The 26,374-nt window shown below is 46.0% G+C and overlaps 2 protein-coding genes across 2 annotated transcripts; both read left to right on the top strand.

Moving 5' to 3' along the window:
- The first annotated feature begins 4,504 nt into the window (after positions 1–4,504).
- Positions 4,505–13,820, top strand: LOC123115213 (uncharacterized). Its single transcript, XM_044536437.1, has 4 exons — positions 4,505–4,720; positions 10,913–11,280; positions 12,305–12,381; positions 13,711–13,820. The coding sequence occupies exons 1-4, from the start codon at positions 4,505–4,507 to the stop codon at positions 13,806–13,808; spliced, it is 759 nt and encodes a 252-aa protein (XP_044392372.1). The 3' UTR covers positions 13,809–13,820.
- Positions 13,821–14,905: 1,085 nt separating this feature from the next.
- On the top strand, positions 14,906–23,520 carry LOC123114019 (putative disease resistance protein RGA3). The gene is made up of 12 exons (XM_044535363.1): positions 14,906–15,178; positions 15,433–19,996; positions 20,105–20,233; positions 20,578–20,783; positions 21,049–21,222; positions 21,363–21,430; positions 21,668–21,767; positions 21,926–22,013; positions 22,119–22,199; positions 22,504–22,578; positions 22,673–22,791; positions 22,884–23,520. The coding sequence occupies exon 2, from the start codon at positions 15,491–15,493 to the stop codon at positions 19,976–19,978; it is 4,488 nt and encodes a 1,495-aa protein (XP_044391298.1). The 5' UTR covers positions 14,906–15,178; positions 15,433–15,490; the 3' UTR covers positions 19,979–19,996; positions 20,105–20,233; positions 20,578–20,783; positions 21,049–21,222; positions 21,363–21,430; positions 21,668–21,767; positions 21,926–22,013; positions 22,119–22,199; positions 22,504–22,578; positions 22,673–22,791; positions 22,884–23,520.
- The last annotated feature ends 2,854 nt before the right edge of the window (positions 23,521–26,374 follow it).

Below are 26,374 nucleotides of genomic sequence, written 5' to 3' on the forward strand. Positions count from 1 at the left end.
ATAGCCCTTTCATGAAGGGATTCGTCATATTCTTAGCATTTGGATGTAATCCAACGCTATCACTCCAGAGTTTCTAGAATGCCAGACAGATTTTAATCTTCTTCTTATGTGCTTTGTGGATTCATAAGTATAGTCTGGACTGGCTTATCAACCACAAGCAAATCCATCAAGAGCTCTCAAAGCCATTCTGCTTCGATGCATGATTTGTCTAATGCTGTGAGTTCTGCTTCCATAGTCGATTTCGTTAAGATCGTCTGCTTGCAATACTTTCAGGAAACAACACCACCACCAAGTGTGAAGACATATCCACTTGTGGCATTCATCTCATCAGCATCAGATATCCAGTTCAAATCACTATACCCCTCAAGTACCGTCGGGTGCCCAGAATAGTGAATTTCGTAGTTCACAATACCTTGCAAATAATGCATCACTCGTTCAACAGCATACCAATGTACATCTCCCAGATTGAGAAGACCATGCGAGACAGCCAACGAGAGTAACACTTGAATGGTGTCAGTCTAGTCATGGGTGAGTAAGTATCAAAGAAATCTTCTTCTTTATGGATATAACACTTGGCCACAAGTCTAGCCTTGTACTTCTCAACAGTATCATCGGGCTTAAGCTTCTTTTTGAACACCCATTTACATCCCAATGATTAGAAACCATAAGGACGATCAATGATCTATTGTGTCCTGTTAGCCAAGATGGAACCCATCTCGCTATGGACCGCATCCTTGCAGTAGTCAGCATCCGGTGATGCATAAACTTCTGAATGGAACTGGGAGTGTTGTCATCCATGAGGTATATGAGGAAATCATCACCAAACAACTTTGCACTCCTCTGTATCTTGCTCCTAATAGGAGCTTCCTCATCATCCTTCGTGGAACTTTCATCACTTTTGTGTTCATAATCTTCCATCGGAATAGCAGGTTCAGGAGTCTCATAGGATTCCAATCTAGAAGTGCTTTGCATGTCTCTCATGGGGAAAATATCCTCAAACAATGTAGCATCTTTAGACTCCATGATCGTACCGGCCTTCATGTTGTGTACATTAGGTTTCACCACTAGAAATCTATAGCCAACGCTATGCTTGGCATAGCCTAGAAAAACGCAGTTCACAGTCTTTGGTCCCAACTTATGCTTTTTGATTGTCGGCACGTTGACTTTTGCCAAATAGCCCCAAGTGCACAAGTAAGAGAGTGTAGTTCTTTTCTTTTCCCATTGCTCATAGGAGTACTATAATTATCCTTTGTGTGAACTTTATTCAGGACATGACATGATGTCAATACAACCTTTTCCACCATGCCTTGAATAAATCTGATGTATCTAACATGGTGTTAACCAAATCTGTTTGAGTATGGTTTTTCCGTTCGGCAACCCCGTTTGACTGGGATGAATAGGGCGGCATCCTCTCATGAATAATACCATGTTTTGCACAAAATAAATCATCACCATGAACAGACCGGATTCACTTTATTTTCTTTTCAAGTTGGTTCTCAACTTATGCTTTATAGATCTTAAAGTAGTGTAGAGCCTTATCCTTAGTATTTAACAAATACACATAGCAGAATCTAGTGGAATCATCAACCAACATCATGAAATATTTCTTTCCACCTTTAGTCAAAGCACCATTCATCTCGCAGAGATCTGAATGTATGAGCTTTAGTGGAGCCAGGTGTCTCTCCTTCGTAGACTTGTGAGGCTTTACGAGGTTGCTTAGCTCGCACACACGCATGGCACTTAGAGCTTTGGCTAATGTAAAAATTGGAATTAAATCCATCTTAGCTATCTGCCTCATACAACCGAAATTTATGTGACAAGGACGTGAATAACAAACCTCGGATTCATTTACGCTAGAATGTTTTGGTTCATGACTTTATTGCAGAAATCCGCAAGGGAAAGGTAGAACAAACCACTGCAATCGTATCATTTTCCAACAAACAGTCCACATCAAGATACAACTACTTTATTGGATTCAAATACTAACTCAAACCCTTCTTTACATAGAAAGGAGCCACTAATGAGATTCTTCTTGATGGCGGGGACAAGCTGCACGTTCTTCAGTTGCACGATCTTTCCTGAAGTAAACTTCACATCTACCATGGCAACACCATGAACAAAAACATGCGAGCCATTCCCCATCAGGACGGAGCAATCTTGTGCGACCTCATAAGAAGAGAATAAAGACATATCAGCGCACACATGAATATTTGCACCTGTGTCAACCCACCAATCAGTGGACTCACAAACTAAAAGTACGCTAAACAGATTACCATACCTAGATGCCCCATCATTGTTTCTCATAGTCACATTGATAGACTTGGGAGTCCTGTCCTGACTTCTTGTACTTGTTTGGGCACTTGTTTGCCCAATGTTCATATGAACCACAAGTAAATCAGCCATCTCTTTTTTTTATCTTTCTTCTTACCCTTGTTCTTGAAGGTAGTATTCTGCTGGACAGTGTTCTTTCCCTTGAACTTGTGGAAATTCTTGCACCACATTGGCGCTAGAAGAACCCTCTTCTCCTTTGACGTGTGAGTCCTTTGCTCTCACTTAGATGACCGATGACATCCTTAACAGAGAATTCAAGTCTCAAGTTCTTGAGAGAAGTAGCAAAGTTCCTTCATCTAGGAGGGAGTTTTGCAATAATGCAACTCGTGACAAACTTGTTCAGCAACTCACACTTTAGGAGCTCCAGCTCCTTGGTCATGCAATTCATGAGCCTGGTCCAATACAGAACGGTTATCAACCATCGTGTATGTTGGGGAACGTAGTAATTTCAAAAATTTCCTACGCACACGCAAGATCATGGTGATGCATAGCAACGAGAGGGGAGAGTGTAATCTACATACCCTTGTAGACCGAAAGCGGAAGCGTTAGAACAACGCGGTTGATGTAGTCGTACGTCTTCACAGCCCGACCGATCAAGCACCGAAACTACGGCACCTCCGAGTTCTAGCACACGTTCAGCTCGATGACGTCCATCGAACTCCGATCCAGCCAAGTGTCGAGGGAGAGTTCCGTCAGCACGACGGCGTGGTGACGATCTTGATGTTCTACCGTCACAGGGCTTCGCCTAAGCACCGCTACAATATTATCGAGGAGGACTATGGTGGAGGGGGGCACCGCACACGGCTAATAGATCTCAAGGATCAATTGTTGTTGTGTCTTTGGGGTGCCCCCCTGCCCCCATATATATAGGAGCAAGGGGGGAGGCGGCCGGCCTATGGAGGAGGCGCACCAAGGGGGGAGTCCTACTCCCACCGGGAGTAGGACTCCTCCTTTCCTTGTTGGAGAAGAAAAGAGGAGGAGAGGGAGAAGGAAAAAGGGGCTGCCCCCCTTGTCCAATTCGGACCAGAGGGGGGGCGCAGGCCTCCTTCCTTTTGGCCTCTCTCCTCTATTCCCGTATGGCCCAATAAGGCCCATATACTCCCCGGCGAATTCCCGTAACTCTCCGGTACTCCGAAAAATACCCGAATCACTCGGAACCTTTCCGAACTCCGAATATAGTCGTCCAATATATCGATCTTTACGTCTCGACCATTTCGAGACTCCTCGTCATGTCCCCGATCTCATCCGGGACTCCGAACTCCTTCGGTACATCAAAACTCATAAACTCATAATATAACTGTCATCGAAACCTTAAGCGTGCGGACCCTACGGGTTCGAGAACAATGTAGACATGACCTAGAACTATTCTCGGTCAATAACCAATAGCGGAACCTGGATGTTCATATTGGCTCCCACATATTCTACGAAGATCTTTATCGGTCAAACCGCATAACAACATACGTTGTTCCCTTTGTCATCGGTATGTTACTTGCCCGAGATTCGATCGTCGGTATCCAATACCTAGTTCAATCTCGTTACTGGCAAGTCTCTTTACTCGTTACGTAATGCATCATTCCGTAACTAACTCATTAGTTACATTGCTTGCAAGGCTTATAGTGATGTGCATTACCGAGAGGGCCCAGAGATACCTCTCCGACAATCGGAGTGACAAAACCTAATCTCGGAATACGCTAACCCAACATGTACCTTTGGAGACACCTGTAGTACTCCTTTATAATCACCTAGTTACGTTGTGACGTTTGGTAGCACCCAAAGTGTTCCTCCGGTAAACGGGAGTTGCATAATCTCATAGTTACAGGAACATGTATAAGTCATGAAGAAAGCAATAGCAACATACTAAACGATCAAGTGCTAAGCTAACGGAATGGGTCAAGTCAATCACATCATTCTCCTAATGATGTGATCCCGTTAATCAAATGACAACTCTTTTGTCCATGGCTAGGAAACATAACCATCTTTAATAAACGAGCTAGTCAAGTAGAGGCATACTAGTGACACTATGTTTGTCTATGTATTCACACATGTATTATGTTTTCGGTTAATACAATTCTAGCATGAATAATAAACATTTATCATGATATAAGGAAATAAATAATAACTTTATTATTGCCTCTAGGGCATATTTCCTTCAGTGTAATCATGGAACTGCTCCATGGCATACAATTCGGTCAGCATTGGTTGCGCCGAACTTAGCTTCAAGCGCATCCCACATGTTTTTGGCAACGTGCATATGCAGATATGCGGCAGCCAACTTGTCTACGATCACAGTAAGAATGGCTCCCACAAAGACAGGTGTGGCATCCCTGAACACCTTATCCTGTTCAGGAGCAATCATTTCTGCGGGATCCACCGCACCGACCCAGAACACGTTTATAGCTGTGAGCCACAAGGTGGTACTCGTCTGCCAACACTTAAAATGCCTTCCAGTAAACTTTTCCAGTTTGAGTGTAGCGGTGAAGCCTTGAATCGAAAAGTGCCTAAAATAAGGTTTTTGGATTGTCGGAAATATCAGCATATTTTTTATTAGACTAATCCACGATTAAACGAGAAGCATGACAAATACGGTATGCTACTCATACCGATACCTAAATATGTGAGCACGTGCAGTACAAAGAAACAAAGCATTTATGAATTGTGACGCCCGGATAGTTAAGCTACAGTAACCTCTACTAATGATGCCACGTCACCACATTTACTGTTGACGATCTCGCGATGATTCAATCCCGTTCGAAATCAAAACTAAAAATCAATCAAATGGTAAAAGTTTTTCAAACTTTAAAAAGAAAATGTTCTAGAGGTGCCAAATAATTCTTAGGTAATTATGTTGGAGAATCCACATTTTTATAAAATATTTAAATGCACTAAAGTGATTTAAACAGTAGCAAAAACCCTTGTTTAATTGCCTTTGGTATTTCGTAAAATACTAAAAGATTTTATTTTGGGGAAAACTTTTTATGCAGTAGGTTGTCCTGAAACATTAATTTAGGAGCTATTGCCTTATTTTACAAAACAAAAAAAACAAACTTAAAAGTAAAATAAAAACTGGAGAAAAGAAATATAAAGAAAAAGAAAAAAAGAACTAAAACTAAAACAAACAAAAGAACAAAGAAAAAAACAACTCCCCCCCCCCCCGACTGGGCCTTGGCCTAGTTGGCCGTGTGGCCGAGCGGCCTGTCGGCCCACCCCCTCGCGCCCCTGGCCAACTAGCCCCCCCCCATCGGGAAACCCTAACTCCCGACCGCACACATCCCCCATGATCCCCCACATCTCTTCCCTCTCCCCCTCAATCTGGATCGGGGGGCGCACGCCCGATTCCGCCGCTGCCCGACGCGGCCTGCCTCCGTCCCCATCGCTCCGACGCCGTCGCCTTGGACCTCGCCGCCTCGTTCTCAACCGCCCATCGCCGGACCGCCTCGCCTCCCCCTCTTTCCCGAGCTGGATGCGCCGCTGCCCAAGGACCTCGCCGGAGGCCACGACGCCGGAGCCACCCCGTCGGCCTGCATCCTCTCCGCCGTCGCCTCGTCCCCGTCCTCCTCCTTGCGCCCCACTGCCAATCCCCTACACGCGCGGTGAGGCCCGACCTCCTCTCCCCTCTCGCCTCGCTGAACCGCGCTCGCCCCGCACCTGGCGCCCGTGGCCTTGCCTCGCACACGGCCGGCCCCGCGCGTGGCCGCCTCCGCCGGTCTGCTGTCCCTCGCCTACGCGCAGACCACCCGCCGCTCGCCCCGTCGCCGGCGCCTTCGGCTCTGTCGCCTTCCCTGCTCCTCATGCTGCCCGCACCCCCTATTGCTGCTCTACATCACCGACGTCACCCTTCGTTGGCGCCGCTCGCCGTCGACCGCCCGCAGTGCCGTTGTTGCGGCCTCGTCTCTGGCCGTTGCCCCTGTCGTCCTGGGCAAGCGCCCAAACAGGCTGGGCATCATCGCCCGCTAGCACCCGCCCCGCGGTGGCCCTCTGGGCCACTGACTAGGGGGCCCCACGCCCCAGAATAAAATAAATAAATAAATAAAATGAAAATTAATTAACTTAATTAAGCCCAATTAATTAATCTAATTAATCCTGTCTACTAACCTACTCACTTAGTTAAGACTAATTAAACTCTGTTTAGCTAATCTGTGACATTGACGAACGGGACCCACGCGTCTGTTGACCCAGTCAACAGACGGTTGACTAATGACATCATGCTGACGCCATATTTGCAATTTCAAATTTAATTAATTCTGTTAATTCTAAAAATATTTTAAAACTTTGAAAATTAATATAAAATAAATCATAACTCGGATGGGAAAACTTTATACATGAAAGTTGCTCAGAACGACGAGACAAATTCGGATATGCAGCCCGTTCGTCCGCCACACATCCCTAGCATAGCGAACATGCAAAATTCCCCCTCTATTTCATCTGTCTGAATATGTCAAACACCGGGAATACTTTTCCGGATGTTTTCCCCACTTCACCGGTATCACCTACCCCTGCGTTAGATCACCCCTGGCACCCTGGCAGCGCATATTGCCATGTTATGATTTGTGATGCTTTGATTGCTTTGTTATTTATTGTGTTCCCCCTCCGTTACTTCTTTCCGGTAGACCTCAAGATTGTTGCTGGTACCCCTGTGATCGACTACATCGACGACGAACCCTTCTCTTGCCAGAGCCACCAGGCAAGCCCCCCCTTGATCACCAGATATCGCCTATTCTTCTTTATATTGCTTGCATTAGAGTAGTGTAGCATGTTACTGTTCGGTTACTCCTATTCTGTTGCATAGCCTGTCATTGTTGCTACAATCATTGATACCTTACCCGCAATCCTAAATGCCTAGTATAGGATGCTAGTTTACCTTTAGTGGCCCTACATTCTTGTCAGTCTGCCATGCTATACTATTGGGCCGTGATCACTTGGGAGGTGATCATGGGTATATACTATACATACATACTATTCAGGTGGTGACTAAAGTCGGGTTGTCTCGTTGAGTACCCGCAAGTGATTACGATGTGGGGGCTGAAAGGACAGGTGGCTCCATCCTGGTAGAGGTGGGCCTGGGTTCCTGACGGCCCCCGACTATTACTATGTGGCAGAGCGACAGGGCGGGTTGAGACCACCTAGGCGAGAGGTGGGCCTGGCCCTGGTCGGCGTTCGTGGTTGCTTCATAATAACACACTTAACGAGATCTTGGTATTTGATCTGAGTCTGGCCACTGGCCTATACGCACTAACCAACTATGCGGGAAAGATATGGGCACTCGACGTCGTGGTATCAGCTGAAGCCTTCGTGACGTCAGCGACTGAGCGGTGCACGCCGGGTTGGACTGCGTTAATGCAACTTCCTTTGTAATGGAGGTTGCTAGGTCTGCTCACCGGCCGCCCTCGCAACGTGCAGGTGTGCAATGGGCGATGGGCCCAGACCCCTGCGCGCATAGGATTTAGACCGGCGTGCTGACCTCCGGGCATGACCCAGAAAAGTGTGTCCGGCCAAATGGGATCGAGCGTGTTGGGTTATGTGGTGCACCCCTGCAGGGAAGTTTATCTATTCGAATAGCCGTGTCCCTCGGTAAAAGGACGACCCGGAGTTGTACCTTGACCTTATGACAACTAGAACCAGATACTTAATAAAACACACCCAAACAAGTTCCACAGATAACCCGGTGATCGCTTTTCCACAGGGCGACGAGGGGAGGATTGCCGGGTAGGATTATGCTATGCGATGCTACTTGAAGGACTTCAATCTACTCTATTCTACATGCTGCAAGACGGAGGCTGTTAGAAGCGTAGTCTTCGATAGGACTAGCTATCCCCCTCTTATTCTGGCATTCTGCAGTTCAGTCCACCGATATTGCCTCTTTACACATATATCCATGCATATGTAGTGTAGATCCTTGCTTGCGTGTACTATGAATGAGTACTCACGGTTGCTTTTCTCCCCCTCCCCCCCCCTTTCCTTTCTACCTGGTTGTCGCAACCAGATGCTGGAGCCCAGGAGCCAGACGGCACCGTCGATGACGACTACTACATGGGAGGTGCCTACTACTACGTGCCGGCTGCTGACGACGACTAGGAGTAGTTTAGGAGGAACTTGGTATGGTGATACTTCTCACCATCACCATTCTTTCTTGGGTCCTCGTGTTGATTCCAACCGGGGTATCAACAAGTGAGCGGTGCTGTTTGGATTCTACCCTTCTAGCAACCCTCTTGTTTTGAAGTTAATGATCAGCCGTTCATTCTTAGACTATTGACTATTGAATCACCATTCCAACATTGGTCGTGCAACCCAGCCCATATTCGGGTGCACCTTTCAACCAATGTTTAATTGTGTATGTTTTCCTCAAGCATACATCATTATACCATTTGATCTGACAAATGTTATCTCCTTGTTCACATAATTGTGGAAATCCATCTTTTGTTAATCTCGATGAATTGCGCTGATTCTATCAGCCACCTCCTCATCCTCTTGTTGGTTTTCTGATTAACTCTTGCTTCAGGAACCCGCTCCCATAGTTCATTTCCCGAGAATCTTGCAATGTCATTTCGTCCATTTGTGTTGCACCTTTCTTATTGGACATCCTGAATCTGAGGTATCATGACACCAATCAGATTTGAATCTTGGTCAGATATGATGGTTGGAACATATTTTCAAAAGTTATAACATTGGTCGTTATATGACCTGGTAAGGTGGTGTCATGCCGAGTACACCTGGCCGGAGGACCTATTGTTATAGCTTCCTTTTTAGCAATGCTAGCTATTCTTCCATGAGGAAATTGTAAGACTTATTCTATAAGTTGTTCCTGATGGATACTTTGTGTATCCAAAGTTTGATCTTTACCCAGTGACCATGTCAATGCTATCTCGAAGCTTGTCTATGGTACTCCTATTTTCAACAAGAACATTTGAAGCCCAATGCTAAATGTGTCCTGCTCAATTACCCAAACACCACTGTATGGGTAATGTCATGAAATTTCTCTCACCTTATCTAAAGAGTTTTCTACATTATATCATGTCATGGATATCATGCTCTCTTGTCCTTGGGAAGGATATACCCTTGAAATATGTGTTTAAACACATTTTCCTTTCCATTGTTATGTTTAATATGAAGATCACCTTTTCCTTTCCATTGTTTTGTTTAACCTTTCTCGCAATCTATTTGATCTAAGCAGTAATGTTCTTCTGCTTATGTAAACACCTCGGTGTACAACTCTTTCAGTAAGACCCTGTTACTATTGTTGTTGACATTCCGGTAACCACCGATGGATGAGAACTTAGCCTATTGGTCCGCCTCGTTTCAACGAGCAGGAAAATGGTTCTCTTCGTCCCTCGCCCTTGGTACCAACATTGTTACTGACATATAACTGACAGGCTAACCTCTGACATGCCTTGCTTACATGATAATGCAAGACGTCATCGCCCTTCCTACTTTTAACCCATGTGGTGGGTCCATAACCCACTGTTCCACAGGATCGAAACCTGACTCTCATGTACACCCTGTTTCCAAAGATATTCCTCACGCTTGGCTTCGTATGTAATTCACGAGCCACCTTCCGTGTGATCCGCAGTTCTGGTATTAAACACAATACTTAATTTCGTTGCTCTGAACCCCCTTTCACACTTTGTTTCAGGCAACAGACGGTTGCCTGCCAGCTCGAAACTTCCCATAATACCTCCTTACTTTGCTCTCGATATTTTCAGAGGTTTCAATTCGAGAGTTACTTTCCACCTCCTTCCTCGATGTTATCTACCAGATAGTCAACCTTGCCGAGGTTCGTTCTCCCGGAATGCTCCCCCTTTATTCTTTCGTAAGTGCGATGGAGATCCCAAAGAAAGGACGATAACTTCATCATGATGCATTGATGCAGAGAAATGAAGACATCAATGAAAGGGATCAACCTCTTCGAAAGGGCAGCCAAGACCGAGAAGACTCGTTAGGTCTTTCGCTACCAGCACCTTTCCCCCCTTATTTCACCTCTTAAATCTCGGGACGAGATTTCTTGTAGTGGAGGAGAATTGTGACGCCCGGATAGTTAAGCTACAGTAACCTCTACTAATGATGCCACGTCACCACATTTACTGTTGACGATCTCGCGATGATTCAACCCCGTTCAAAATCAAAACTAAAAATCAATCAAATGGTAAAAGTTTTTCAAACTTTAAAAAGAAAATGTTCTAGAGGTGCCAAATAATTCTTAGGTAATTATGTTGGAGAATCCACATTTTTATAAAATATTTAAATGCACTAAAGTGATTTAAACAGTAGCAAAAACCCTTGTTTAATTGCCTTTGGTATTTCGTAAAATACAAAAATATTTTATTTCGGGGTAAAACTTTTTATGCAGTAGGTTGTCCTGAAACATTAATTTAGGAGCTATTGCCTTATTTTACAAAAAAAAACTTAAAAGTAAAATAAAAACTGGAGAAAAGAAATATAAAGAAAAAGAAAAAAGAACTAAAACTAAAACAAACAAAAGAACAAAGAAAATAAAACAACTGCCCCCCCCCCCGACTGGGCCTTGGCCTAGTTGGCCGTGTGGCCGAGCGGCCTGTCGGCCCACCCCCTCGCGCCCCTGGCCAACTAGCCCCCCCCCCCCCAATCGGGAAACCCTAACTCCCGACTGCACAGATCCCCCACGATCCCCCTCATCTCTTCCCTCCCCCCCTCGATCTGGATCGGGGGGGCGTACGCCCGATTCCGCCGCTGCCTGACGCGGCCTGGATCCGTCCCCATCGCTCTGACGCCGTCGCCTTGGACCTCGCCGCCTCGTCCTCAACCGCCCATCGCCGGACCGCATCGCCTCCCCCTCTTCCCCGAGTTGGATGCGCTGCTGCCCGAGAACCTCGCCGGAGGCCACGACGCCAGAGCCACCCCGCCGGCCTGCATCCTCTCCGTCGTCGCCTCGTCCCCGTCCTCCTCCTCGCGCCCCACTGCCAATCCCCTATACGCGCGGTGAGGCCCGACCTCCTCTCCCCTCTCTCCTCGCTGAACCGCGTTCGCCCCGCACCTGGCGCCCGTGGCCTTGCCTCGCACACGGCCCGCCCTGCGCGTGGCCGCCTCCGCCGGTCTGCTGTCCCTCGCCTTTGTGCAGACCACCCGCCGCTCGCCCCATCGCCGGCGCCCTCGGCTCCGTCGCATTCCCTGCTCCTCCTGCTGCCCGCACCCCTTATTGCTGTTCTACATCACCGGTGTCACCCTTCGTTGGCGCCGCTCGCCGTCGACCGCCCGCAGTGCCCTTGTTGCAGCCTCGTCTCTGGCCGTCGCCCCCTGTCGTCCTGGGCAAGCGCCCAAACAGGCTGGGCATCATCGCCCGCTAGCACCCACCCCGCGGTGGCCCTCTGGGCCACTGACTAGGGGGCCCCACGGCCCAGAATAAAATAAATAAATAAATAAAATGAAAATTAATTAAATTAATTAACTTAATTAAGCCCAATTAATTAATCTAATTAATCCTGTCTACTAACCTAATCACTTAGTTAAGACTAATTAAGCTCTGTTTAGCTAATCTGTGACATTGACGAACGGGACCCACGCGTCTGTTGACCCAGTCAACAGACGGTTGACTGATGACATCATGCTGACGCCATATTTGCAATTTCGAATTTAATTAATTCTGTTAATTCTAAAAATGTTTTAAAACTTTGAAAATTAATATAAAATAAACTGTAACTCGGATGGGAAAACTTTATACATGAAAGTTGCTCAGAACGACGAGACGAATCCGGATATGCAGCCCGTTCGTCCGCCACACATCCCTAGCATAGCGAACATGCAACAATCTCCCTCCGTTTCATCTGTCTGAATATGTCAAACACCGGGAATACTTTTCCGGATGTTTTCCCCCACTTCACAGTATCACCTATCCCTGCGTTAGATCACCCCTGGCACCCTGGCAGCGCGTATTGCCATGTTATGATTTGTGATGCTTTGATTGCTCTGTTATTTATTGTGTTCCCCCTCCGTTACTTCTTTCCAGTAGACCTCAAGACTGCTGCTGGTACCCCTGTGATCGACTACATCGACGACGAACCCTTCTCTTGCCAGAGCAACCAGGCAAGCCCCCCCCCCTTGATCACCAGATATCGCCTATTCTTCTTTATATTGCTTGCATTAGAGTAGTGTAGCATGTTACTGTTCGGTTACTCCTATTCTGTTGCATAGCCTGTCATTGTTGCTACAGTCATTGATACCTTACCCGCAATCCTAAATGCTTAGTATAGGATGCTAGTTTACCTTTAGTGGCCCTACATTCTTGTTAGTCTGCCATGCTATACTATCGGGCCGTGATCACTTGGGAGGTGATCATGGGTATATACTATACATACATACTATTCAGGTGGTGACTAAAGTCGGGGCAGGTGATTACGATGTGGGGGCTGAAAGGACAGGTGGCTCCATCCTGGTAGAGGTGGGCCTGGGTTCCCGATGGCCCCCGACTATTACTATGTGGCAGAGCGACAGGGCAGGTTGAGACCACCTACGCGAGAAGTGGGCCTGGCCCTGGTCGGCGTTCGTGGTTGCTTCATAATAACACGCTTAACGAGATCTTGGTATTTGATCTGAGTCTGGCCACTGGCCTATACGCACTAACCAACTACGCGGGAAAGATATGGGCACTCGACATCGTGGTATCAGCCGAAGCCTTCGTGACGTCAGCGACTGAGCGGCGCGCGCCGGGTTGGACTGCGTTAACGCAACTTCCTTTGTGATGGAGGTTGCTAGGTCTGCTCACCTGCCGCCCTCGCAACGTGCAGGTGTGCAATGGGCGATGGGCCCAGACCCCTGCACGCATAGGATTTAGACCGGCATGTTGACCTCTGTGTTGTGCCTAGGTGGGGCTGTGACGTGTTGATCTTCCGAGTCCGGGCATGACCCAGAAATGTGTGTCCAGCCAAATGGGATCGAGTGTATTGGGTTATGTGGTGCACCCCTGCAGGGAAGTTTATCTATTCGAATAGCCGTGTCCCTCGGTAAAAGGACGACCCGGAGTTGTACCTTGACCTTATGACAACTAGAATCGGATACTTAATAAAACACATCCAGACAAGTTCCACAGATAACCCGGTGATCACTTTTCCACAGGGCGACGAGGGGAGGATTGCCGGGTAGGATTATGCTATGCGATGCTACTTGAAGGACTTCAATCTACTCTCTTCTACATGGTGCAAGACGGAGGCTGCCAGAAGCGTAGTCTTCGATAGGACTAGCTATCCCCCTCTTATTCTGGCATTCTGCAGTTCAGTCCATCGATATTGCCTCTTTACACATATATTCATGCATATGTAGTGTAGATCCTTGCTTGCGAGTACTTTGGATGAGTACTCACGGTTGCTTTTCTCCCCCCTTTTCCCCCTTTCCTTTCTACCTGGTTGTTGCAACCAGATGCTGGAGTCCAGGAGCCAGACGTCACCGTCGACGACGACTACTACATGGGAGGTGCCTACTACTACGTGCAGGTTGCTGACGACGACCAGGAGTAGTTTAGGGGGAACCCAGGCAGGAGGCCTGCGCCTCTTTCGATCTGTATCCCAGTTTGTGCTAGCCATCTTATGGCAACTTGTTTAACCTATGTCTGTACTCAGATATTGTTGCTTCCGCTGACTCGTCTATGATCGAGCACTTGTATTCGAGCCCTCGAGGCCCCTGGCTTGTATTATGATGCTTGTATGACTTATTTTATTTTAGAGTTGTATTGTGATATCTTCCGGTGAGTCACATGAATATAGCATATACAACTAGCACATGTACGAGGGATGAACAAATCATACCCTTCCGGTTGACCTAGCCAACACGACGGCGACATCAGCAGCCTCGAGTTCGTCCGTGTCCTTCTTCTTGGCGGCGGCGTCTTCGACCATGGTGTCGACGGAGGGAAAGTAGTGGAAGCAGAGGAGGGCGGAGACGGATCTGGAGCAGTCATGTTGAGACGCTCCCAAAAAACCTTATTGCCGTTCTCCCGGGCAGGATCTCAAACGACAGGGTTACGAGGCACCTGCTCTCCCGACCAACCATGCACGCGATCGCTGGAAGCAGCACAGAGAGAGGAACAGTAGATGGTCCTGGGCCGCAAACAACCCACGGTCCAACATCTCGGACGGTGGCACTTCCATAAGCGACTCGTTAATTAATCCATATGGATTAATTAACCATTCTTGACCGACAAAAATAAGTCTCGGCTCATTCATGCGCCGCGCATGCGTCATGACGAGGCGAGGCAGGCGGCGGAGGAGGAGGAGCGCGTATGTACATCTCCGTTTTCCAAGCTCACAATGGCATGTGGTAGGGCAACCCTTATAAAGGGGTCTCACTCTTCTTATATGGTACTAAACTTCCCACCACTTGCCATGCACGCCTTTGAGATTAATCAGGGATTATTGTGTTATATGGGCCTAAGCCCATCTATAATCCAACACCTGTAGTGGGAACCATGACAAAGATTCACATTGTGCCGCGCCGAGGATAGCGTCCAGTCTTGTTGCACTCAATACTGCAACAAGGGAAAATGGAGAGAGAGCAGGTTCACGCGGGTCCCAACCCAAAGAAAGAAAAAGCCCATCCATCAACCATCATCTTCTCCCTCCCGTGACTCTGCTCCCTCCCCCACCCAGTCCTTCCTGCTCCCTCCCTCTATTCTTCCACTTCACTTCCCCCTCAATCACTCGCCACCCACCTCCTTCCTGCTCTGCTCTCCTTCCACACCACATTCCCGTGAGTCTCTCACCGCAGAAGACTGAGTAGATCTAGGAGGGCGCGATGGGTTGAGGAGCACTCCCTCGGTGTGGATGATTTGCTTGCTTAGTTGAGCAGCGATTCCTCACCTCCATCTGGCAGCAAGCAGTAACTTATAGAGGTAAATCTGATTCCTTTCGGTGTGATTCGTACTGGAGTTTATTCTACTGGCACTTGATTCTTCTGTTCGTCCTGCTCAATATCTCATCCTGGTGGAATTGTTGTCCTGTTTGGGTGCCCTACCAGATCGTTGGTAGCCAAGCTGCAACTTGTAAAAGCGATTTTGATTTCCTTCAGCAGTGTATTTAGTATTTGCACGGCATTGATGACGGCAGATGCACTAACCAGTGAACTCCTTTTGATTCATGGACGCAGGTGCGGTACTGAGAGATCTCTCTGCCTTGGATTTGAAGAGAGAGGGGGGGGGGGGGGCATGGACACTCTCCTCGGCGCGGCACAATGGGTCGTGGGCAAGGCGCTGGCCCCCCTTGTCGATGGCGTGCTGGAGGCTTGGAATGGCAGCAACGATTTGGGTCTCACCATCGTTGCTCGGAGTAGGGAGCTCCTTCTTGTAAAGGTCACCCTCGAAACTGCCAGCCGCAAGCAGATCGGCGGCCAGGCCATGGAGGAGCTGTTGGGGAAGCTGCGGCACTTGGCGCACTGCGCCGAGGACTTACTGGACGAACTAGACTACTTCCGCATCCACGACGAGCTCCATGGCACATACGAGGCGGCCGACCACCATGCCAAGGGCGGTGTCCACGACCTTGTCCTCAATAGTCGTCACACCGTCAAGGCCGTTGGCAAACTGGCATTTGTATCCTCACGCTGCTGCTGGTCTGCTACCAGCCCTGCAGGTGATCAAGTAGAGGATGCAAGACAACAGGTTAGCTGTTCCGCTTGGCCGCGTGCTAGGAAGAGATCACACGGCAATTCCTCCTCAGCGTCAAATGCCAATCAGGAGATCAGCGGATGCATGCCCAAGCTCGGTAAACTCCTGCCTTGCTCATCTTCCCCAGATGTTCCTGATGATAATCCTGTCCAGTCAACTATTTTTGGTGCGCCACTGAGAGAGCATGCGGAAGAGACACCAATGCAGGAGTTTAACAGGGCTGTTATCTCAGAGAGAATGAAGTGCATTGTAGAGCAACTACAGCCCTTGCGTACAGAGTTCACCACTATTCTGCAGAGTTGTGGCCATAACACTGTTCCAGGCATTACCCATGGTCGTCCCCTCACCACTGCTCGAAGTATAGAGCCAAAATTGTATGGGAGGGATCAGATCGTGAAAAACATCATACATGATATAACCAAGGGTAAATGTCAGAACAAGGATCTAACTGTGCTTCCGATTGTCGGTCCGGGTGGGATAGGGAAAACAGCTCTGATACAACACATATATCATCATAAAGATGTCCGAAATCATTTTCAAGTACTGATCTGGGTATGTGTATCCCTCAGTTTCAATGTAAGTAAGCTGCTTGAAGATATTAAAAATGATATCCCTGAGGTTAAAGAGGAAAAAGGGGGTAAACCGGATGAGTTGATTGAACAAAGATTGAAATCTAAAAGGTTTTTGCTTGTATTGGATGATATATGGGGGATTAGTACTGAGGATGATTGGGAAAAGTTATTGCTGCCACTCAAAACATCAGAAGAAAAGGGCAACATGATTCTACTCACAACCCGGTTTCCAGCAGTAGCAAAGATGGTTGGAACAATTGACCATTCAATAAATTTGGAAGGTTTGGAACCTAACTATTTTAGGGAGTTATTCCATGCAATTGTCTTTGGTGATGACCAATGTAGACAAGATCACATTTTTTTGCTTGAGACCGGTGAAAAGATAATGGTAAAACTAAAGGGATCCCCGCTTGCAGCAAAAACTGTTGGTAGATTACTGAGAAAAGGCCTTAATTTACGTCATTGGAGAAAGGTATTAGAAAGTAAAGAGTGGGAGAGACAGACTGGTGAAAATGACATTATGACTGCCTTGAAGCTTAGCTATGACTATCTTCCTTTTGAACAACAACAATGTTTCTCATATTCTGCATTGTTTCCCGAAGATTACGGATATAGTGCCACCGAGCTAATCGACTTGTGGATAGGACTTGGTATTTTGCAACCTGATGGTCAGAACCCAACATTGGAAACTAAAGGTTTGAATAATTTAAATGATTTGGTCACACATGGATTTTTCAGAGAAGACATTTTTTGTGGTCGTCTGCGTTATGTAATGCATGACCTACTACATGATTTAGCATTGAAGGTTGCATCAAATGAATGTCTTACTATGCATCATTCAACTGTGGGGCCTGTAGAAATTCATCCAAGCATACACCACTTGTCTATAATCGTAGATGGTAATGATACAGTGTCTCATGAAAACTTCAAGAGTCAACTGAGAAAACTGAAGACAAGATTGAAGGTTAAACAATTGCATACTTTGATGTTATTTGGAGTTATGGATGAAATCATGGCCAACATTTTGGGTGATTTGTTTAGGGAAGCAAGTGCTCTTCGTGTTCTCTGCTTGGTTAATATGTCGCCTTCTGTGGAGTCCATGTTACATAAATTTCCAACACTTATCCACCTACGATACCTACGTCTGGGAAAAAGGTACGGGACAGAGAGGCATTTACCACTTGCCATTTCTAGATTTTATCATTTGAGGATTCTGGATCTAAGATGGCAGTATGACTGTCGTGATTTGCTCAAAGACTTGAGCAACCTTGCAAAATTGTGTCGTTTTTATACCCCAACAGATGAGTTACATTCTGATATTTTTAATGTGGGAAAACTTAAACTCTTAGAAGAGTTGAAGAAATTTAGAGTCAATAAAGAAAGTGAAGGATTTGAACCAGAGCAACTAGAACATTTGACCGAACTAAGGGAGCTTGGCATCTATAACCTTGAGAATATACACACGAAAGAAGAAGCAGCCAAAGCAAAAGTGATAGAGAAAAACTACTTGGAGAGGTTAACATTGGATTGGGATAGTAACCGGTCTAATAGTGAGCCTGATGTGGAAGCAATGGTTCTTGAGAGCCTTCAACCACATAAATATCTTAAAGAATTGTGCATTAGAGGGCACAGAGGCCCTTTTTGTCCAACATGGTTGGGTGATGAGCCTGATGTTGAACTTCTACAATCTCTTCATCTCGATGATGTTTCATGGGAAAATCTTCCTTCTTTCGGGAAGATGTTGGATCTTCATACATTAATATTGAAACATATTGCCGCAATGAAGGAGTTTGTCATAGAGCGAAGCTTTTCTAGGCTGATAAGGCTTGAACTTGTTGGCTTGGAAAGTTTTGGAGAATGGGTACTATCACAGGATTCTCATCATATGTTTCCTCTTTTGCAAGAACTGATTATAAGGGACTGTCCTAATCTTTTGGAGCTGCCATTTTCAAACCACATTGCTTACCCACCAGATCAAGACTGGAACAGTGATTCGTTTGCCAAATTGCAAGTGCTTGAGATTCAAAACTGTCCAGAATTCTTGTTAGTGCATCGTATCCCGTGGACTGAAACTTTACATAGTGTCTTTATAATGGATGTAAAGCTACTACAAGACCTAGAATATACAAAGTACGACTCAAAATCATCCAAATTGGTGGTTACTGGGAAGGATGAACTGCGCAGCTTAGATCAGGTGTTAGCATTCAATAACCTGACAGGGCTCGAGTGTCTGGAACTTGACAAGTGCCCACCTCTAGAGTTGAAGCACATTGTGATGTTAAACTCAGTGAAGTATTTGGATGTAGTATCAGGTGATCTGGTTGGGCTATTAGGTCGTCAGAATGATTTTGAATGGCAGCTCCCTGTTGAGCATCTTGTGGTCAAGGACTTACGTGGTGCTAGTGGGAAGCAATTGACAGAGCTCCTCTGCCACCTCCCAAGGCTCTCCGAATTGTATATCAAAGAGTGTAAAAATATAACAAAACTTACAGTGGGGGTGGATCTGCAACAAACAATATCAGCAGCAAAATCAGAGGTTGAGCAGGAGAAAGAAGATGATGGGCTGGTGCTCTTCCCGGCCAATCTCTCTAACTCACTACAGCTGTTGGCCATCGGGGGATGCCCAGAACTGGTCCTGGTGGACCCTTCAAGTTTTATTCCTGAAAGAGGAGGAGAGTTCCCAGGCCTGCGATCCCTCGAGATGTTAGAAATTATTCACAACCCCAAGATACTATCTGGCGTCTCGTTTTCCTGCTGCTTTTCCCCGTCCTCTCTGCAAGAGCTCCGTCTCGAACATGTGGAAGACATGGGGACGCTGGAGCCCCTCTCAGACCTCACATCTCTCACCCGATTACAATTGTCGGATTGCGGAAAGGATCTAAGATGCAAGGGCTTGAGGCCTCTCCTTACCGCCGGGGGACAGCTCACATCATTAGAGGTCCGCGGCAGCCCTAGATTCTTTGCTGGATGGGATCCTAATCATCCTAGTCAGGTGATGCAGGACGGAGGAAAAGAGCAGGAGCTGCAGCAACTACAGCTAGTTTCCCCTCCGAGTTCATCCAAACTGCAGTTTCTCCATACAGATGAGGCCATGGGGCTCCTTGTTGTGCCCATCTGCAGCTTCCTGTCCTCCTCCCTCACCCACTTGCACCTTGATGGGATCTCCCAAGAGATGGAACGCTTCACCAAGGAGCAAGAGGACGCTCTCCACCTCCTAACCTTCCTCCAGCACCTCCAGTTTTATGGATTCATCAAGCTTCAGAGCCTCCCTTCAGTACTGCACAAGCTTACCAACCTCAAGCTATTAAGGGTTGTGGTATGTCCGGCCATCCGGTCATTGCCCGAGGATGGCCTCCCCAAATCACTCCAAGAATTAGATGTATACGCGTGCCGCAACGAGAATCTAAAACAGCAGTGCAGGGGGTTAGGGGGAACCATCCCAAAAATCAAGCTGTAAGAATTTGACTGACCCAAGGTACAGCTAACTTGTTTGTTCCCATCACTTTCCAGATCCCACCATTACCCTTGTTTTTTTCCTGCATTGTAATCGTCTGACCAGTGTTTGTTTCCATCTGCTATGCAGGCCTGTGCCTTGGAGACCCCCTCGTACATTCTTCTAGTCTTGTAGAGCTCAACTCTCGCCACACATGCACACTTGCCACATGGATGAGGGTCTTTGTGGCCATCTTCTTCCTTCCTCTACATAAATTTGGTAAGTACTCCCTCCGTTCCTAAATATAAGTCTTTGTAGAGACATACTGATGTATATAGACACATTTTTGAGTGTAGATTCACTCATTTTGCTCTGTATGTAGTCCATGTTGAAATCTTTACAAATGACTTATATTTAGGAACGGAGGGAGTACATTTAAACTAGAACTTTCCTTACTCCGGCTGTACCATATCAATTATTTAAGATGTCTTCTCCACTCTCCTTGTCTTCTTACTCTCACTTTGAGAAAGATAATTACTTCTGGAAGTTTGCTTGTTTTTTCTTCCTAGATGAGAATCATGCAGTCTGTCATGTATTAACATTTGTTTTGGTTTTCTGTGTAGGTGTTCTTATGTTCGTTCTCATAGGTTTCTACGTACTTTTCAACTGCATTTGGGTTTTCATTACTCATCGAAGACTTGGTGGTCTACTTGGCTAGTTCGGGTGTGGAATTGAAATATCACCATGGCATAATTCAGGAATGAATTAATACTTCGGTGCTACACTACAAATATAATGGCCATCTTCTTCCTTCCTATTAATAAATATGGCAAGTACATTGAACTGAAACTTTACTCCTGATGTACCATATATCAATTATAACAACTTCCACTTATAATCGTGCTATATCATATATCCATTTTTCTTCCCAAGACAGTGAAAATGCTTCTCCTACGAAATCATATCTAATTGTTGTTTTTTCCATGCGCCTTGTCTTCTTACTCACAAGTATTATCGGTTAATGTCTCTTGAGTGTTCCTTTGTTTTTCAGGAAATCTGTTTGTATTCATCATTTGTTTTGGTTTTCTGTGCAGTTGTTCTCATGTTTGTTCCCGTAGCTTCCTACATATTTTCTATGTAATTTCGGTGGCCGTCACTCATCAAGATTCGGTGGTGTACAAACTGTACATGATTAGTTCAAGTGTCAAGATCAAATATCACCATGGAATGTTGTAGAATAAATCAGGCTTCGATGTTCTGCTCCTGAGGTTTGCCATTTTCTGACTCACTAAGTACTATTTAATGTGGCAAGTGACCTGATATTCACTCATACTGGTACAGAATTCCCTACTAGACCTTGAATATGCACTTTCAGTTATTTTATCCTAACATGTTCTTTGCTTAGCAGGTCTGCTTGTGATATGGATTTTATAGGAATCACATACTCTATTATGTTCCATCTTTAAGAGATATCAGGTGTATTTTCTGTTACAATTCAGTGATGATTTTTTTAGGATCCTGATATTTTGAATAAATATAATCAAATTATGCTCTTTCTTGAAAATAAGAATGAAGGTATGCTCTTGTGAGAGCTCGAACCATACATACAATAGTCACCAACAGACTTACGAAGCTGCACAAATGTCAACATAATATGGCATCATATGATTTTTATTTATTTTCACATATTAATTATCATGTTATGCTTCGCAGGTCTTATAAATATTCTCTTTTGGTAAAAATCACCATGCAGTCCTAGACATGATTTGCATTTCAGGTGATGAGGAAGTTACCGTTATTGCTTAGTAATAAGGTACTGAACTGACCAGAACTCCAAAACAGTCTACTCTACATACTTATTTTTCAGTTTTGGGCTACAACAGTTTTCAGTGTTCACTGTTTTTAATCCTTCCTATTTTAAATAGACATATAATGTCGGAAGTTCACGCCAGTTACGTTTTCATACTTAAGCATGTAGGTCATCCGTTCGGCCACATGAGAATGGTACCACCCAGTGGATGCAACTTCCTCTGTTCAGATATCAGGCTATCACCAAAAGGTATGTCCAGCATGTTTCTCCCTATGCATATGTATGGAAGGTCGTTGTGTAGCTGTATGGTGTTTCTGCAGGAATATGTACTCACTTATGGTTCCGAAGTTTCAGATTCAACAAAGATTCTTCTTTTGCTTGATAATTGTGGCCGGATGCAACTTCAGAACTACACAACGCAGCAGTAGAGTGAAGGTATGCCTCCTTTATGTGCTAAAATAGTGAATTGTTCAAGTTATAGTGGAAGTAATATGTTGCTTGCAATTTTCAGAACCTATTAATAATCAGAACTAGCTTACTATGTTGACCAGTGCATCTCGATACAAATTACATGGAAATTACCTTTGTTAAGTTTGCCACTGTTCTTTCATCAATATAGTAAACACCGTTGGAAAAATAAAATTTGTTACCCAATCCTGGGCAGTATCTCAAGATCTCGAGCATTATTTTTGTAATCTTTATAACGATCTCAGCTATTGCCCTGTCAACACTTAACCAGGATGTCACCTGTGCCAAGAATTTAGTTGCTCCATGGTTGCTTATACGCGGATATTACGTGACCAGTGACTGATCAGTGAGTCCCTCACTCTTATTGCCCCTTTCCCCACTTCAATTAGTTACGTTGCTATTAGTAGAGCTAATCAATGCCAGTTATGGTGTTACTTCAGTTTTGTTGATCAATCTCCTTGGAAGCAAAAGGCTGGAATTGGCAAGAAAATGTGGTTGGTTCAGGTAGTCTTCTGACACTGCAACAGCCACACGGTTATGAACTGCAGGGTGCACACTCGTGAGTATACTTGGATCTTGATGTTTCTCTGAATTTCCCGACCTTGTGTGATATTATCCTTAATGACTTGTTCACCATTATGTTATCCCTAGGGCCTAGGCTGCGGTGATCGAAACCATCTTGAGCTTACACTGGTCAACTCATCGGTCAGAATTTGCCGCGGCGATTATCTAATCAGGCTAACCCTTTTTGCCTTCACATGGTGTGTGGTATACATACTATGATGCACTTTTCTGTTTGTATGGTATCTTCCCCGGGCGGAATTGTGGCAAGGCAAGTACTTGGAGTTTTTGGTTGGCCCCTTTGCCAGCACATGTGGAAGCTACTCGCAAAATGGCCAACGCTTCCTTGACAACCAGAGAAGTCCTGCTTGAAGTTGGCCAATGGTCTTCAGCGTCAGTACCGGAGAAATTACTTACCATGCCTCTCCATCTTTGAAGAATTCCAGACCTTCCATCACCGGTGCACTTAACTAACAATGGTCAACGCGCGGCCGCCCTAGTATCCCTTGCCGGATGTCTGCCGTCTGCTAGCCGGCGCACTGTACCGAAGAAATATAGGAATGAAATTACAAGAGCATTAATTCTGAATCCCCACACCCCCAAGTGTACCAGCCCATGATGGCCCGCCCATGTAGACGAGTCGTATCATGTTCACAGCCCAGCAACTGAATTGCTGTATTGGATGCCATATTGACGCCCCTAAAAAAATTCCCTATTGACCGGAAAATCCCTTGTGCATGGATCTCGGCACCATAGCCCACGCTCAGGATAACGGGCTACCTGTCGCCCGAGCACCAAAACGCCGCTCTCGATCATTAGCCACTAAACTATATAATAACCCCTAAAAAAACTAAACTATATAATAACAGTATTGTACACCATTTCATCTTTCTTACTGAATAAATTAAATAAAACCACAGTGTATAGCCATACGAAAGAATTCAGTTCTATTGATCTAAAACCAGATCCATCCAAGGTCACACAGCTGGTAATTTCCGCTATACCTATTCAGACTACAATGTACACTAGTTGACATAATTTTTGAAATATGTTTGTGACATATATAGCATTTTTTAAATGTTTGTAACACTTAAAAAATGTTCACAAATTGAAAAATACATGAAAAAATAAAAAATTGTTTGCGCAATTTAAAAATAATGTTAATAACATGTACCCTAAATGGGAGGATAATTTTTTTATGAATTTGAAAAAGAAGAAAAATAGAAGAATAAATAAATAAATAAAACGAAAAACACATGAAAAAGGAAAACGAAAAGCCCGGCCAGAACCTTCCCAAAACCAACGGAAGGTTCCCAAAACCGGGAGCAACTAATTAACGAGCGCTCCTTCGGGAGCCTCGCAACGATCAGCGCCATGTGTCACGCTCTGGGAGCTCCCTCCGGATTTTTTTTATTTTTCCGCACGCGTTTTTGGCTTTTTAAACGGTTTTTTTTGGGTTTTTTCAACGTTGTGGTTTTCCACCGGTCTTCCCTAGCTTTTAGACCCAAATTTTTTTTGAAAAAAAAATTGCGCAAAAAAACCCTTTTTTTTCGCAAGAGTCACGGTTTTGTTTCCGCGAGAGGCACGGCCATGCCTCTTGGAAACGGAAAAAAAAACGCGTTTTCGGTTTTTTTCCTTTTGCGAGAGGCACGGTTGTTCTTTCGCGAGAGTCACGGCCGTGCCTCTTGGAAACGAAAAAAAACACTTTTTCTGTTTTTTTCTTTCGCGAGAGGCACGGTTTTGCTTCCGCGAGAGTCACGGCCGTGCCTCTTGGAAACGAAAAAAACACTTTTTCTATTTTTTTTCTTTCGCGAGAGGCACGGTTTTGCTTTCGCGAGAGGCACGGTTGTGGTTTCGCAAGAGTCACGGCCGTGCCTCCTTGGAAACGAAAAAAAACGCATTTTTTATTTTTTTTCTTTCGGGAGAGGCACGGTTTTGCTTCCGGGAGAGGCACGGTTGTGATATCGTCAGAGGCACGGGTGTGCCTCTTTCGGAAAGGGAAAAAACCCGTGCTCCCGGTTTGGTTTTTTCGTCCGGTTTTTTTCGTGAAAAAAAAGTTCGTCAAAATCTATCAACATGGGATCAGTTTTGAAGATCTCGATGCGAGGAATCCAACGGCGAAAGGGGTTCGAGATTTGAGCGCACGGTTTAAAAGATAAAACGTTTTGAATAAACGGATTTACGAAAAAAGGAAAAACTCGCAGGTTGCGACAAGTGGTGCACATGCAGCGCGCCACTTGTCGCAACCTGGGGAAGTTCGAGTGATCTTCGCAAGGAGTACTCCTTAATTAGTGATTTCGCCCAAAACCAGTTCGCACTTGTACCTGTCTTTTTTTGCGGGGGAAAGCATATCATTTAATCAACCAGGGCCTTACAATCGTTTGAAATAATAATACTAACCTCCTTTGGGGAGTTTGCTAACCAACAAGCAGTGCGTTGGTGACTACGACCTAGAGGACCTAGAGCTGCCATAGCATGAGCAGCATTATTTTGTGATCTACAAATTTTCCGAAAATGTACAGGTCGTTCCTTCGTCATCTCAGCGATCTCAGTCACATGATACATGTTACTAGAGCGCACTTGTACCTGGGGATGGCTCTAGGGTTAGGTAACCCTGGCGACACCATGGCGGCGGCTGCGCCGCCGCCCCCGTCCGGCGTGGCATCGGCCCCTGCCGGCTGCCGTCCCATGTGCAGACGACATCTGCCCTATGGACACCTTGCGGCCCCGTCCGCGCGCTTGCCGTCGGGACTCCCTGATCGGCTCGGTCCGCAGCTCTCATCTATGATAGAGTTTGGCGGCTGCACAACCCTAAACCCGTTTGCTAAGGAAACGCATCGGAGCAACACCGCATATACAGCCAGATTGAAGGCAAGGTTCGCAGTTTTCCTCAAGGTCAGGAAGCCACCGGATCGCACCACTCCAACAGGCAGGTCACCGGACAAACTAGCTCCACGCGTTGCGATGTCGCCGGCTGTGTCCCCCTTTGCGATCCTGCCGGCTGCAACCATGGAGAAACCGGAAGGCGGTGGGGGCGATTATGGGGCTCCCCTAGTGGACGCTACCCGCCCGAAGCCGTCTGATGGTGGAACCGGGGTTGCCCTGGTAGGTAGTGCATGCGCGCCGGTCGCCGTGGCGGTGTACAGGGGCCTCAGTTTCGCCTCTGATGCAGACTCTACCCTCAGTAGGAGCAGCCGTAGAGAAGGCCGGCAAGGTGTTCACAAAGCCAATACAGCTTACCAGGAGATGCGTGGACTTGGCAGTCCAGCTACTGTTCGACGCAGGGGGCATTCATTGCTGTTCAACCTGAGTTCATGGACTTGGCTAACAGAGATGCTACAGCAGATTAGTACTACCAATGTGGCAAGTGCAGCTGCAACACAGGTGCAGGAGGCGTTCGTTGCTATCCAACTTGAGTCATATGCAGCGGGCCAACAATGGCACAACTCACTTGTCCCCTGGAGGTCCAATATGATCCTGGCCTTGCAATACCTCTTGTCGAACGCCCGCGCTGCAGATGCAGAGATGTCTGAGGACACATCCACTCTTGATAAACACAACACTAGTGAGCTTCTGGATGT

Source organism: Triticum aestivum, chromosome 5B (genome assembly GCF_018294505.1).
Source record: "Triticum aestivum cultivar Chinese Spring chromosome 5B, IWGSC CS RefSeq v2.1, whole genome shotgun sequence".
NCBI lineage: Eukaryota > Viridiplantae > Streptophyta > Magnoliopsida > Poales > Poaceae > Triticum > Triticum aestivum.